Genomic DNA, 14,924 nt, shown 5'->3' on the forward strand with positions numbered 1-14,924 from the left:
TTGTAAGAAAATCAGGAAAGAGAGAAAAAAAAATAGGCAAGAAAATTTTAGCAGGAAAGAAGAAGGGAGCCATTCATGGGGAAAGATAAACAAAAAATAACAAAGGAACAAAAGAAGAAAATGGGGGAGGAAAATGATAAAACAACCAAGAAAACAAGCATTAATTGCTGTCAACAAGATTTGAACTAAGGTCACTAGGAAAATAACCATCTATTTTATCAACTGAACCAAACATGAATATGAGTAATATTAGCACTTATAATCGATCAAATATTAAAAGAATATAGCCCAACCAGCCTCCTACGTAGTTAAGCCCATGGCAGTGGCAGCTTCAGCTGCAGCAATGAATAATAATGGGAATGCCAATCCAACTACAAGAAGGGATAATGTTCAAAATCAATCAACCACCATTGTGTGGAAATCCCCTCCTAATAGTTTTGTGAAAATCAACTTTGATGATTTTGTTTACAGGAACTCTGCTGCAGGGGGTTTTATCATTCGAGACTACAATGGTCAACTTTTATTTGCAGTTGCTAAAATATCGGGAAACACAATAGTACTAGTAGTAGAAGCCACAACACTTGGAGATAGCCTTGCCAGTGCTCAAGAGAGAGGTTACAGGAAGATTGAAGTGGAGGGTTACTCAAAGCTAGTAATTGATGATGTTAATGGAGCTATCAATCTGTCTTCGAGACTAATCAAGATTATATAGGATATTAGGACTCTTGCTACCTCATTCTCCTCTATCATCTTTAAACATATTTTAGGAAAGCAAACTTTGTAGCAGATGCTATAGTTAACGTAGGTCACAACCTTAATGTCAGTGCTTCATGGACCAATACGGGTCCTAGAGATGCCTCGAATGCCATGTTATTTAACATTGTAAACTATGGTTGCCGTATGGGCTTCTAATTATAATTAATAGTCTTTTCGTATCAAAAATAGAAGAAGGCAACCGCAGGCGATAAATCCACCCCGTCCGATCATAATGATCAGACATAATTGAGATCTATGGAGGTCATTCAACCACACCAGCCACCTAGAATCGAAATTTCACAAACCCTAACAAAACCAGAGAATTTTCAAAATATGGCGCGTGAGGTGCGTGTCATTGCCATCGATGCAAGCTTTTATGCTTTATATACCTGCACTCGTTTCATTTCAGCATTACATCCCCGTAGACTAATTTTTCTAGAAAGAGCTTGAATGGTTTATTACAACTTTACAAGTTGGGCCTGGCTTGAATGATTCTTAAAGAGCTCAACGACACACTATACGTCTTCACCTAAAAGAAAAACGACACGAGAGAAATGAGGGCATCGATTTCGCTAGCAGAGGAGCAGACCACCATGCCTCCCCTGTTTCAAGATTGAGAGCAGCAGAATCTAAGTAAGCCCTTCTCTCCCTCTTGTAAATCCAAGGACCAATTTCTCGTTTTTCTGGAAATGATTACCTCACAGCTAAGAGGAAGAGGAAGCAAACCCATACCCATCACCAAAATCGCCAAAGTCTTCCTCCAAAACCCACACAAACTCACTCCCATATCCCCACCAACCCAATCCCACCAGAACCCATGTGCCCCACTCTCCCATACCCAAAACCCTTTATGGGTTTCACAGAGCTGTGACTATTCAACGCACTCCTCTAAGTTTCCCGAGTATGAAATGCCCTCAGTCACTTGGGGTGTGGTCCAAGGCCGCAAAGAGAAGCTTGTCTCTAGAGTCATAATATGTGACTATTTGAAGAGTATAGGCATAGTTCCCGATGAATTGGAAAACTTGGAGCTACCCTCCACTGTTGATGTCATGAGGGAAAGAGTTGAGTTCCTACAGAAGCTAGGATTGTCGATTGACGACATTAACGAGTACCCTTTGATGCTCGGATGCAGTGTCAGGAAAAACATGATACCCGTGTTGGCTTACTTGGAGAAAATTGGGATTCAGAGGTCGAAGCTAGGTGAATTTGTTAAGAATTACCCGCAAGTGTTACATGCTAGTGTGGTAGTTGAGCTTGTTCCGGTGATCAAGTTCCTTCGTGGGCTCGATGTGGAGAAGCTGGATATTGGCTATGTCTTGCAGAAGTATCCAGAGCTTCTCGGATATAAGCTTGAGGGGACTATGAGTACTTCTGTTGCGTATCTTGTTAGTATTGGTGTTACTCCTAGGGATATAGGTCCCATGGTCACCCAGTATCCTTATCTATTGGGCATGAGAGTTGGGACTGTGATTAAGCCTTTTGTTGATTATTTGGTTTCCTTAGGTTTGCCGAAAAAGATTTTGGCTAGGATGTTGGAGAAGCGCGCATATTTACTTGGTTATGATCTTGAGGAGACTATTAAGCCTAATGTGGATTGTTTGGTTGCTTTTGGGATCAGGAGGGAAGCACTTGCTTCTATTGTTGCTCAATACCCCCAAATTCTTGGTCAGCCTTTGAAAGCTAAAATGTCTTCACAGCAGTTTTTCTTCAGTATGAAGCTTAAAATTGATCCTGAAGGGTTTGCACGGGTGATAGAGAAGATGCCGCAGATAGTCAGCCTTCATCAACATGTGATAATGAAGCCTGTTGAGTTCCTTCTTGGACGGGGGATACCTTCAGAAGATGTAGCTAAGATGGTCGTAAGGTGTCCCCAATTAGTGGCACTGCGTGTTGAGCTCATGAAGAACAGTTATTACTTTTTTAAGAGTGAAATGGGGAGACCAGTGAAAGAGCTTGTGGAATTTCCGGAATACTTTACATATAGTTTAGAATCCAGGATCAAACCTAGATACCAGAGGTTGCAAAGCAAGGGGATTAGGTGTTCTTTGAAATGGTTCCTCAACTGTAGCGATCAGAGATTTGAGGAGAGGTTGCAAGGGGAGTACATTGAAACAGAGATTTCCGGTCCATCATTTTGTATGGGAGGGAAGTTAGAGCTACCTGGGGTTGGAAATGAGATGGTCTCAGATGGGGAAGACGAGAGTGATGATGAAATACTTTACAGACGCACTGTATCCCTGTAGTAAATTTGGTTGACATTTGGAAGCTGAATCATTTGAAATATCTAATTCTCTATATGTTATATCTTTTGGAATGAATCAAGTTTCCCCCTTTGAGTAAATATCTTATAGCCTCTGGCCTTGTGTTCTGAGTCTGATAAGTTCATTTTTATGAGTCGTACTTGTTGGGAAATAGCTCTTTGAAATATCTATTTGATCTGAATCATAGGGTGGCAAGATTTAAATATGGCTTCATGTAAAGGTTGGCGATCAATCATATTCTCATTTATCTCTCTGAAGTTCTGACAATTCAAATAAATTGATGCAATTACTTCACCAGCAGTCTGAATCAGCCTTAAGTTCGTGGTTTGGTAGGAAGCAGAAGACAATAGGGATCTTGTTGTTGAAGCAAGGGAATCAGCAGCAGTTCATGAGGTTGCGATGCTTTTGCCTCTTTCCGAACTCCTTCAGCGTATAGCTTCCATCAAGGCCAATTACAGTAGTTGCTTGCAGGTTCCTCTGCTTTCTTCATTTCCTATTAAATTTTCTATACAACTATGCTTTTCTGCTATTATTAAATATGAGCTCAACCATAAGTTTTACTATTAAAGTTGGATTATATTTTGAGCATTTCAGAATCAACATGTATTTCCTGGTATTTTGTTACTTCTCTATCAGTTTTTCCTCAACTTTTCCCAAATCCGATTATTTTTATGATGATATATTATGTACTGGGAATTTAGCTCATTCTTTATATGCAGCATTTATTAATTAAAACTTATATTTCAATAAAAGCCTCTCGCTTTTGCCTTTGAGTAATTTATGGACACTTTCATAGTCAGAATCAGAGGTCACCTGATCTAAAGTATGCTGTTTTCTTAGGTAAAATCATTTTCTCAGTCCTGTAGATTCAGAAATCAAGGGGCGATTTGTGTTCACTACCACTTCTTTAATTTAGCCAAATGACAAAATGTTCGTCTCTCTACCCAGTATTCATGATCACGTAGTCCATTGTGGAGGAACTAGTATCTAGGTAGTTGGGAAGAATGGAGGTGCTAAACTTTGATTTATTAAAGTTGAACTATTATGTAACTATGTTAGACACATTTTCAAGAATGCACCTGTATCTGCTGGTGACTGTTTGTTTTCATTATTCATTTTTGAACTTTTAGTTACTAAGTTGAACTATGATTGTGGAGGAACTAGCATCTAGGTAGTTAGGAAGAATGGAGGTGCTAAACTTTGATTTATTAAAGTTGAACTGTGTACTATGTTAGACTCATTTTCAAGAATGCACCTGTGACTGCTGGTGATTGTTTGTTTTCATTATCATTTTGCTCAACTGTTTCTCAGATCCTTTTCTGTTTATGGTGATATATGATGCACTGTTTTAGCTCATTCTTTATATGCACCTGCCACCACTTATTAGTTAAAGAATAATTTTTCAATATATACCCTTAGAGGATTGAGCTAGACCTACTTTTGTTAACACTTTTGTATAATTTATGACCTCTTCAAGTCAGATTAGGTTGGCCTGTTCTAGGCTTTGCTGCTTGGTTTGATAACATGCTTCTCTTAGTTTAGATAGATTCAGAAACCAAGGTTGTTAGGTCTGTTCTGTATCATCCAACTTAATGCCGAGTATAGGTGCAAGGTTGTGAGATAAATTTGTCTTGATGATCAGATGAATACTCTTTCCTATGAATGAAAACTACAGATCTTCTCTTTTTGAGACCTGTGAATTTAGTGTCAGTAATACGATCCCTGCCATCCTTTCAGTTTTGATGTCATTGGTCATCATACAAGCTTTGCTAGCCATGATATGCTCTATTGGGGTATTGTTGATGTCGCTGATGAGAATTTTCTGATCGTATTGAGTCTGTTCATATCAACAACAGCCACGGAACTAGTTTATCTAGTACCAGAAGCAGTTCTGATGCTGATGATATTGCTGATCACTATAAATGTGGTTTCAGTGCAGGAGACAGATGGATCCATTTTGCATTTCGGTCCCTAGGAGTCTCTTTAGTGCGGACCTCAGTTCAAAAGTGAAAGCTGCAATCTATCTGTTTTGGATTTGTTTCTGGGCTTGATTTTAATTTGCACTTAACCCTGAATGAATCACTTTCTCCTATTCTTTCTTTGTATTTATTACTCACAACATATTATTTTATTACATTATTTACAAACTTTTTAACAAGTTTCCTAATAGTTTTCCTTACAATACCAAACATTGGAATGAAAAGTTATTAAGAAATTTCATTTCCCTTCCCATCGGAAAGATAGATAAATTACTTTCTTTTTCGTGAACTAAACGAGGCCTAAGGATAGAGGGTGGTTTTAGTCAGACCTCTAAATTTGCTATATAGATCTTTCATTTTTTTTTTGTTGGAAAAATCTAATGTCAGTTGTATCCAAGTGAAGTTTAAAAAAAAAAAAAAAAATTAATTTCAACTTCCCTACCCCATTGCTTTCCCTCTTTCTGTCTCTTCTCATCTTTTTATGTAACGTGCTACTCATAAAATGCTGCCAAGTTGATCAGAATATCTTGTAGGTAGTCAGCCTTTGGTTTTGCAACTATTTCAACTTGATTTGATGGTGGAGGTTACTAACCACAAATTCATAATTAGGCCTGTTGGTCTCTTAAAGTTAGTTGATGATGGACGAACTGATTTTGTTTCCCTTGATCAAAATTCATCTTCCCAGCCATCAATATCTTTCTCCGTCAATTATGTCAAAAGCTTGGTAATGACAAAACAGGGAGAGAGGTGCCATAGTCTGGGGTGGCTGTAGCATCATTAGTCATCACAGATATTATGTCGGTGGAGGAGGTCGGAAGTGAAAACAAAATATGGGCAAAATTGAAAATTTGATGTACCAAATTTGTTAAATATTAAAGGAGATTGAAATAGTCCGTTTCAAAAAAAAAAAAGGAGATTGAAATAGCAAATATAGAGGTCTGAATAGAACCTCTGAACTGTTACTTTTTTTTTTTTTTGGGGTTCTATGACCAATTTTTGGTGTTTCTGTCGTCACCCTAACAGGCATATTACTAAATGTAACTCTGCTACATATGAATGAAATATATAGTGATTATGAGAATTCGAACCTTTGATTTACCCTACTCTTACTCTCAAGTCTTTTAACCTAATTCCCTCTCACAATATGAGTAACCCAAAAAGGCTGATTTTTGTTAATTTCACCGACCTACTATTTTGAAAAAAAGGGCAAGCAACTAGGGAACGTGGGTCGTTATCCTATTTAGCGTTGTAAAAAGTTGTTAAGAGACTTGTGGGTGAGTGAGACGGACTAGAATAGGAGTTGCGATCAAGAGCGAAGACCGGTGGTTGCGCTCCATTCAGATCATAACCTTCATTCAAAACTAGCACCTACCCAAAATTATTTCATTCCCCATGATAAGCAATAAAAAAAAAAACAAACCAAACTTCCCCCTGCTTCTTCTTTTTGTTATTTCCATGATTCCACATTTGTAGTAAAACACATACAAAGTTGCCAAAAGGTAGGGGATCGTGGAGATGACCCCAAAAGGTGACAAGGGCAAAGAAGGAGACTCGTCCTTTGCCAAAAAGAAGTCCAGAAGACCCAAATGTATATCATTTCTCTTCTTTCTTGTTCCTCCAATTGCTTTGTTTTGTGCCCCATTGTCAGTTTTTCTTATAACTTAATTGCCTTTTCTTACCGTTCAACATGTTTTGGGTAATACAGTGCTTGATTATGCTTTGTTGGGTGAATCCAATTGATTCATATATGGATTCTTGTCAAAAATTGGATACTCAATGATTCTTGTCTCTTTCTTTTTCCCTAACACCACTGTTGTATTGGTGATTTTCAATCATTACGAATGGAATGATTGGATCATTTTCTTGTGCTGTGGAAGCATTATTCTAAGAAAACTTATATGCATTGTCCATTTTTATATATATATTTCAGATTCCAGGTTCTCACAGCAAGAGCTTCCAGCTTGCAAACCAATTTTGTCACCGGGATGGGTATCTATCTTGTTTTTCCTTCAATTTGGACTCTTTCTCCCGCAAAGCCTTTCTATTTTTTTTTTTTTTAAATTTTTTTTTTACGATTTCAGGTGGTTTCAATATTCATCACCATTGGCATTGTCTTTATCCCAATTGGCTTTGCTGCCTTATTCGCCTCAGAGCGTGTAATATTCTCAGCATGTTATGTGGTGCTTATTATGGATTTTCCTTACTGGTGGCTGTTTGATGTTGAGCATGAAACTATGCTTTCTTTCACACGCAGGTTGTGGAACTACAATTCCAGTATGACCAAGATTGTGTTCCTGCAAAGTATAAGGATAATGCGGTTGCATATATTCAAAGCAATGCCACTGACAAGACCTGCACGAGGAAAATGCCTGCTGTTAGTCCCCAATCTTTTGGCTCTTTTGTATATGATGAAGTTTAGGCTTGAAAATTATGTGTCTCTTTTAGTTGGTGATTTCTACATCTGAAAATGTGTGCATTGACTGGAAATTTTTCAGGTTACAAGTAAAATGAAATCTCCCATTTATGTCTACTATCAGATTGATCACTACTTTCAGAATCATCGCCGGTAATTTTTCTTGTCATGTCTTTTCTTTGATAGAGTACATGTATAACATCTCTGGTTTTACATATCAATGCGGCCTACGAGAGAATATACAATTGAAACCTTCATAACGTCAGAAGTCACAAGATTTACATTTTGCTCAGCTCAAGCTGGGAGCGGGGGACTTTAAAGAATTTCAGAGATGTGAATCTCTTGAGCAAACACTTCAACTTGGAAGTGGGTTTTTATTTTTCCCCCCAAGCTACCAAATGATATGCTTTTTTCCTGTGTATATAAAAAACAACAATGATGTACAACCAAGGAGCACAAGAGTATACTTCACAGAAGTATATCAAGGAAAACTGCTTAAATGGTTTCAATATTTGATACTGTCATAGAAATGAGGATACAATGACTGACTTGACAGGAAGAAAAGTTTACCATACACCTTGGAGGATCCTGCCCACATTTGCTTAGGTGTGCGCCTTACTGTTGGAAACAGCTAGGTTGCGGATGTTGAGATGGTGACAGAGGATAAATTGAGTTCATAAATTATTAATAGGGATGAAAGGATTGAAGTTTTGAAGGGTGCACAGTTGTAGCACACTTTATATTTCTTCTTCTGGAAATGCCAATAATGTTAGTGCTGAAGCAGCTTTTTGATGGGCTGTTGGAGATGCAGACAAGGTAGAAAGTAATCGTGGAACGATAAGACATTCATAGTCTAGAATCCTTTTCTTTACATCAAACATTTCCAATCAGAGCAATTCCTAGGTTCACTTATGAATGCTCTCTGTTTCACCTCTTCACAGCCACCTGCTCTGACCCTGTTTCTTATCTGAAAATGGATATATAGGATCATGAAATGGGAAATTATATACTGTCTTCACCCTCCACCCTGCTCTTTCCCTATTTCTTATTTGGATTGTAAAATATCCTTTGCAGATATGTTAAAAGTAGAAGTGATGATCAGTTGCGGAGCGTGGCAAAGGAAAATAGCACAAGCGACTGTGCGCCTGAACGCTTTGCAAAAAATGGTCAACCAATTGTTCCTTGTGGCCTCGTTGCATGGAGTTTGTTTAATGACACATATAAGTTTTCAGTGAAAAACAAAACAATAGCGGTCAGCAAAAAGGACATCACATGGAAAAGTGACCGTGAGAAAAAGTTTTCAAGCAGTGTCTATCCTAAGAACTTTCAGTCTGGGGGTTTGATTGGAGGAGCAAAGCTCAATTCTAGCATACCTGTACATTAATTTTCTCACCTACTCTTTATTTCTTGATTCTGTATAGTCTACTTCTATTTTTAATATTTTTTTTTGAAGCCCTCTTGTTTTCTTTCGTTTATTGCTTTATTTAGTATTTGAAATATATAAACTTCACTTGTTCTGCATGTAACAGCTGAGCCAACAAGAGGATCTTATTGTTTGGATGCGAACTGCAGCAATGCCATCTTTTAGAAAACTGTATGGGAGGATAGAAGTGGACCTTGATGCTCATGATGAAATAACAATAGAACTACAGAATAACTATAATACCTACAGCTTTAAAGGCAGCAAGTCAGTGATACTTTCTACTGCGAGTTGGATTGGTGGAAAGAATGATCTAATGGGCATAGCATACCTTACCATTGGCGGAATGTGTTTGTTCTTGGCAATATGCTTCATACTTATGTATGTGCTCAAGCCGAGGTATGTGAATTGGTTTGAAGGTCCTTACAATTTACTAGGACAGTAGACCTAGCTTGGTTTGTTTTGGGAAAGTTAGAGACTACTACATACATGATGAAGTTGATTGGGAAGTTCCTTTCATTTGTTCCCTTTGTTTCACAAATTGCTGACTAATGTGAAAAGGAAGTGGAACATGTCTTAACTAGGACTAGTTGATCAGTGTAGTTCCCTACATTGAAAACAACCCGCTTTAGTTTTTTTTCCTATGTTCTAGACATTATCAGTGAGATGCTCTTGACATTTCCCTTGCCTTTTCTTTTGTGCAGACCTCTTGGGGATACCTCCTACTTGTCTTGGAATAGAAATGCATCAGGAGGACGCCTAAATTTTTAATCTGTAGTATTCCTCTACCAACCTTTTGTACTATTACTCTTCTGCCTTCTGATCTGATAGATAATATAATTTAAGTATATTTTCGAACAAAGAGATTAACTTCTGATCTGATAGATACTATTACTCTTTGCCGTTGTGATGGCATGAATTTTGCAAGAAGCCATGACATTGCATAACTTGTGAGTTGCGATTTAGGGTTGCGTTTTGCAAGATGGTTTCTGTATTTACTATTTATTAGGGTTGCATGTATAGTAATTGAAATTTGGTTGGACAGACTTGAGGGAGCGGAATCTATTTTAATATTTGGAAACTTGAATTTAACATAATGAATCTCGTACATATTAATGTCACAGTTGAGTAATATAAGATAATGTCGACTTTTCTTTGCATGATAAAGCATACAACTTAACTATGTATGCATTCATTTCTGTAAAAAGAATATCTCATCCTCAGAAATGAATCAAATCAAAGAACTAGTAGTAAAAGGACAATTTGCCGGGCCATTGGAACATCAGAAAATTTTAACACAAAGATTTCAACTTATCAACAAACTGTTATTGCTGGCTCCATTGCTAAGGAGACATCCCTATCACACATTTCAGAAGTAATCTGCACAACTCCTTCATCCTGCATGTTTCAGACGCATAAATTATACCTAAATAAAATATTTCTTTTGTGGTGTTCAAGTTAATTGACTAGCAGATGGCCTACCTTGGCTATATTTCTGAAATATGTTGTTGTATAGTTTCCGCCAGTAGGGAATAAAACTTCAATAAAATCTGCTAGAACCAACTGTGGCTGGGAGACTGCTCCATTGTACCAGTCTTCACATGAAAATGCAGAGACAGATGCAAATTAAGCATAATATGACATGTTCGGAGGATATAAAAGTTTGAGAATCCAATACAGAACCAACCGACAGTAGATAAAGATTGAGGTCAATGAATACCCACCAAGCGCAGTTGAGTTTTGAATTCTTTTATCGTATCTCCATAAGCTTTGGTTAGAGAGAAAAACAAAACAAGAATGATCTTCCACTTTTATGTTTTGAAGAAATGTTGATGCATTGTAAACAGCTGGATTTGAAGTAAATGTTTCGTCAATAGCCACATCCACGGTCTACATCATCAAGATTCAAGAACAAAGAAAATTAGGTAATTTCATTCAGAATAATTTTGTTTCTTTTTCTTAAAACTATCAAACATCATAATGAAAAACTCACGCAAAGGATGGCGTGCAATTCATCCAAATCCTCCGGATTAGAGATGTTATAGGTAATTTTGTTGATAGAAGCATCCACATTCTCACCACCTGCGTCTTCCACATACTGCATTCATTCATTTTCCAGATTTTAACCAAATTCTGAAGTTAGAAGACAAGGTTTGCTGTATCCCATGCAACGGCAATAGATTAACTTTGAATCTTTCATGTAACAGCAGACTTAACTCCATCTAGTAGTAGACTAGCTCAGCCTAGTCCACTATCTCTGGAGCTGGTCTATTAACATATTAACAAGGAGTATACCTAAGGTGATCGATGTATATAAATAAAAATGATGATGGAAGAATTTCCAAAATTGGTATCTAGTCTGTACCTTCAACTTGTATATTTCCGTTGTGAAAGACCATATACCCTGCAAAAGGAAATTTTCTTTCATTAATGATAATTCAGCACTCAATCTGAAATTTAAAATATAGTTTAGAACTCCGTAAGTGACGAACATTATCATACTGCATCCATGCTACAGTTGGTTTGAACGATGTTCTGCTTTTTGAGAGATTGAGCAAACATTGATAATTCTCTCTAACCTGTGAAAAAACAGAGAAGGAAAACAAAAGGTTGTTTTGTTAGCAACACAAGAAAGTAGGAGTAATTAAACTTTTATTGCTGTTTAAAAAGTCACAATTTCATCGTCACAGTAACAAATCATAACATTTAATGAAATCGGCTTCATCTAAATGTCATCAAAACTTATTTATCTAATTAAGCATTAAAATGGCATCTGCCGATTGTCAATAGCAGCAAGAAAACAGTCTCAAGTCATATCCCAAATCTCATAATTGGCCTAACATGCATACAAAAAGCCTTATTACTTTGAGAACGAAAGTGATATGATTTGAACAAATAAAGGTAATATGAAACACCCCATATACTCAAAGGTGCAAATGTTGATTCATTTGAGATAATCTGACAATTAGATTTGTCATACTTACAACATTGTATACTTGATTGGCCCTGGTTTCAGCATTTGCAAACACTCCCAAGTACTTGATCCATTCTGCTCTCTACAAAATATAGAAATAAGCTATTCTGTCTATTTACTTGACTTACTTCCTTTGGTTTAATTTCACCATTTTTTTTTTTTTGAAAGGAAGGCCTGGCTCCCAGATCAGTTGGGATTACCGGTCCAAGTATATACTAATGGTATTACTAATAAAGGAAGAGCACATCGAGGGGAACTAAGCCCCCAAACCCTGAGAAATAACAATAAAATCCTCATGGGAGTACATCCTCAATAATAGCAGGAGTCTCATTTTTGTTAATTTCACCTTCTGATCATCAACAGTTAAAGATTGCTTACCTGCAAAGGAGTATCCTCTCCATAAGGAATAAAAGACGCAAAATTGCAAGATTGTGGTTGATCAGTGTTGGTGATGAAATGTGCTCCGTATTGTGCTAGCTCTTGTGTCTCACTTTTGTTGATTATTCGAATTTCTCCAGCTTCATACAATTTCAATACGCATTGAGAAGCCACGGAGCCTGATGTAATGCCCTTTAAGCTCTGTAGTACGCCTAGGAGCTGCATAACCACCGTTAACAATATTTGAACAAGAAAATAAAACAAAGAAATTTTACCAAAAACCTATATAGTACAATTTGATGAAGCTAGTTACTTTTAGAATTAATTACTATCGAAATTTTATATTTTGTTCATGTACATGAAATTAACTGCTCTGCTTCATAATACAAAGTTAACAATTCGCTACACTACTTTAAACACAATTAAGGTGATAACTACTTGAATATAATCAGTTTGCTTCATGATACAAACCTCACTGGGTCAATCACAATCTGATCACATAATCGGAACCATCTAGCATTAATCAGGTCCTCCTTTGAAGATGTTAATAGTAATGGTGAAATCTTATAAGCCATTTGATTACAATTACAATCCTTTAATTTCAATGCTTTTTTAATCACTGTTTGATGTTAGACGATTTCAAATTTGCTTGATTATTTGCAAAAGATGATGTGTGAAGAAATAACGTAAAGATAAAAGATGTACTATTCAGCTTATGATAATCACACTATGTATGATGAATTAAGGTGTCAAAATTAGGGATCAACTTGTTAACTTTGTATTATGAAGCAAACCAGTTTCCCTATGTTGTACTGCTGTATCATTCACTACGTAAGTACTAGTCCCATACATGTACATGCTAATATTGAAAAGCCAACAGACTTACATAAGCTATAGTTAGAATATGAAAAGGAAATGATCGAGATGGGAAGAAGATATATTCAGACTAAGTTATGAGAATTACGGACTTGTACGTGCATGGGAGTTTAGGGTTTAGAGGCGATCCTCACCTCAAAAAAGGAAACTGCAATATTGTACAAAGTAAAAAATTTGTTATATGGAAATACAAGTTAACTAATATATCAAAGAAAACAAATGCATCTTTGTCTTGTGGAGCAAGCAATCAATAACGTACCTGGAAAATTATAATCGGTGTCGATTGAGTAATTTGATAAGGGGACGACAAACGATTTGATCCTTGAGGTGCAATATTTTGTCCTTGCTGCCATTCTCGAGTTGTTCTATATATTATTTTTATCACATCCCAGAAAAGGAAAAAAGTGAGGAAAAGGAAAATAAAATGATCGAGTTGTTTTTAGTTTTCATTTTACTCTTAAGGATTGAGTTGTAATCAACTTTCCTTCTTTAGTGATTGCTACTGAAATTTGGCATGAAGATGTGGACTGATGATGAAAATGATTTGTATTATTGAAGGATGGTTATGGTACTCTTTTTTATTTGCTCTGAAGGGATTTAATTATAGTTTTTATTTTTATTTTTGGATATTAGAGTTTAATGAGGTCATAATAATATATGGGCATCCTCAGCGTTTCTAAGGTTTGAATATCTATAAATGTGATTAATAAAAGGACTAATTAGAGGAGCTCCTAATAGAACACTATATATTGAGAGAACTAATAGAACGTTATTTTCTGTATTTTTTGAAGTAAGAAACTAATAGAACGTTATTTTCTGTATTTTTTGAAGTAAGAAACTAATCAACCTTGCTCCTCTATCACTTTGTATATACGTAAATAGAGATATATAGGATTTAAAATTAATGAAGTGTACCTGGATGAGGAGGTAGCTCTTGCCGTCAATGGCATTCTTAATGACTTTGAAGGCCTGCCCATAATATATATGGAAATTAACTGCGTCTTCCACCTTGGAAACGCTCACTTTCATAGACTTAATACTGCTCGCATCTACTCCATGGCACAGCACGATGAAGAGAAAAACCAAGCTTCGCACCCAAGTTCTTGTTCTAAAACAGCAAGTACAAGATGATGAAGAAGAAGATGAATTCATGTCCCTTAAAGAACTAACGAACCAAATCCCTCACTCAAAAATGTACGGTTTGTTTCAGAGGTTGTGATGGTGGTCATGAATAATTGGCAGGAGGAGGTGGTGTGTAGCTAGAAAGCACCAAATTGTTAATTAGGAGACAATAGGGTAAGTGAACCCGTGAGTTCGATCTTGAATATTATTTCACTATCTTTTGCTGCATTTTGTCATCTTCTTATCATCACTATGCTGCATATGCTTATTTCATCTCTTTACCATGTGCTCCTGGCGCCTCCACTATCTCACTATTTCCACAGTAAAAATGGTCCATCATGTGCTCGATTATGGATCTACCTAGCTAGCAATAATTAAGCAACCCAACATAATACCTAGTCCTCCTGACACTCAAGTCGTGCCAAATTTTGAGCATTAAAATCTCAATAAATTAATAATCTCAATTAAATAATAAATTTCTCTTGTATTTTAATAATTAACCTCGCTAAATTCATAAGTTAATAATTTTTATAGACATCTTTTAATTAGGACCCAGAATATATAAATAATAATTGATAAAATACAGAAAAAAATACCACAAAAAATATTAACACTACTAGAATAATGTCATCAGAAATTGGCTAAAAACCGATGAGAAACAAAATCACGACCGATATCTTTGTAGGTGATGAGAAAGATCCGGAAATCCAGACATCGATTTTTAGCCGATGTCTAGTATTAGTAT

The 14,924-nt window shown here is 36.4% G+C and overlaps 4 protein-coding genes across 4 annotated transcripts; 3 read left to right on the plus strand and 1 right to left on the minus strand.

Annotated features, from left to right (window-relative positions):
- The first annotated feature begins 316 nt into the window (after positions 1-316).
- Positions 317-712, plus strand: LOC112194513. The gene has a single exon (XM_024334740.1). The coding sequence runs from the start codon at positions 317-319 to the stop codon at positions 710-712; it is 396 nt and encodes a 131-aa protein (XP_024190508.1).
- A 454-nt stretch (positions 713-1,166) lies between these two features.
- On the plus strand, positions 1,167-3,769 carry LOC112193459 (transcription termination factor MTERF4, chloroplastic). The gene is made up of 2 exons (XM_040516272.1): positions 1,167-3,237; positions 3,351-3,769. Exon 1 carries the CDS (start codon positions 1,446-1,448, stop codon positions 2,997-2,999), a length of 1,554 nt encoding a protein of 517 aa, XP_040372206.1. The 5' UTR covers positions 1,167-1,445; the 3' UTR covers positions 3,000-3,237; positions 3,351-3,769.
- Positions 3,770-6,376: 2,607 nt separating this feature from the next.
- On the plus strand, positions 6,377-9,752 carry LOC112194881 (ALA-interacting subunit 3). The gene is made up of 8 exons (XM_024335132.2): positions 6,377-6,584; positions 6,927-6,985; positions 7,078-7,152; positions 7,251-7,370; positions 7,492-7,562; positions 8,484-8,784; positions 8,939-9,228; positions 9,534-9,752. The coding sequence occupies exons 1-8, from the start codon at positions 6,512-6,514 to the stop codon at positions 9,598-9,600; spliced, it is 1,056 nt and encodes a 351-aa protein (XP_024190900.1). The 5' UTR covers positions 6,377-6,511; the 3' UTR covers positions 9,601-9,752.
- A 164-nt stretch (positions 9,753-9,916) lies between these two features.
- On the minus strand, positions 9,917-14,356 carry LOC112194880. Its single transcript, XM_024335131.2, has 11 exons — positions 13,973-14,356; positions 13,317-13,422; positions 13,192-13,205; positions 12,182-12,400; positions 11,814-11,885; positions 11,322-11,408; positions 11,195-11,233; positions 10,823-10,927; positions 10,554-10,719; positions 10,312-10,424; positions 9,917-10,227 (listed from the first exon to the last, which is right to left on the minus strand). Exons 1-11 carry the CDS (start codon positions 14,207-14,209, stop codon positions 10,144-10,146), a joined length of 1,242 nt encoding a protein of 413 aa, XP_024190899.1. The 5' UTR covers positions 14,210-14,356; the 3' UTR covers positions 9,917-10,143.
- Between the last annotated feature and the right edge of the window lie 568 nt (positions 14,357-14,924).

This window comes from Rosa chinensis, chromosome 3 (genome assembly GCF_002994745.2).
Source record: "Rosa chinensis cultivar Old Blush chromosome 3, RchiOBHm-V2, whole genome shotgun sequence".
NCBI lineage: Eukaryota > Viridiplantae > Streptophyta > Magnoliopsida > Rosales > Rosaceae > Rosa > Rosa chinensis.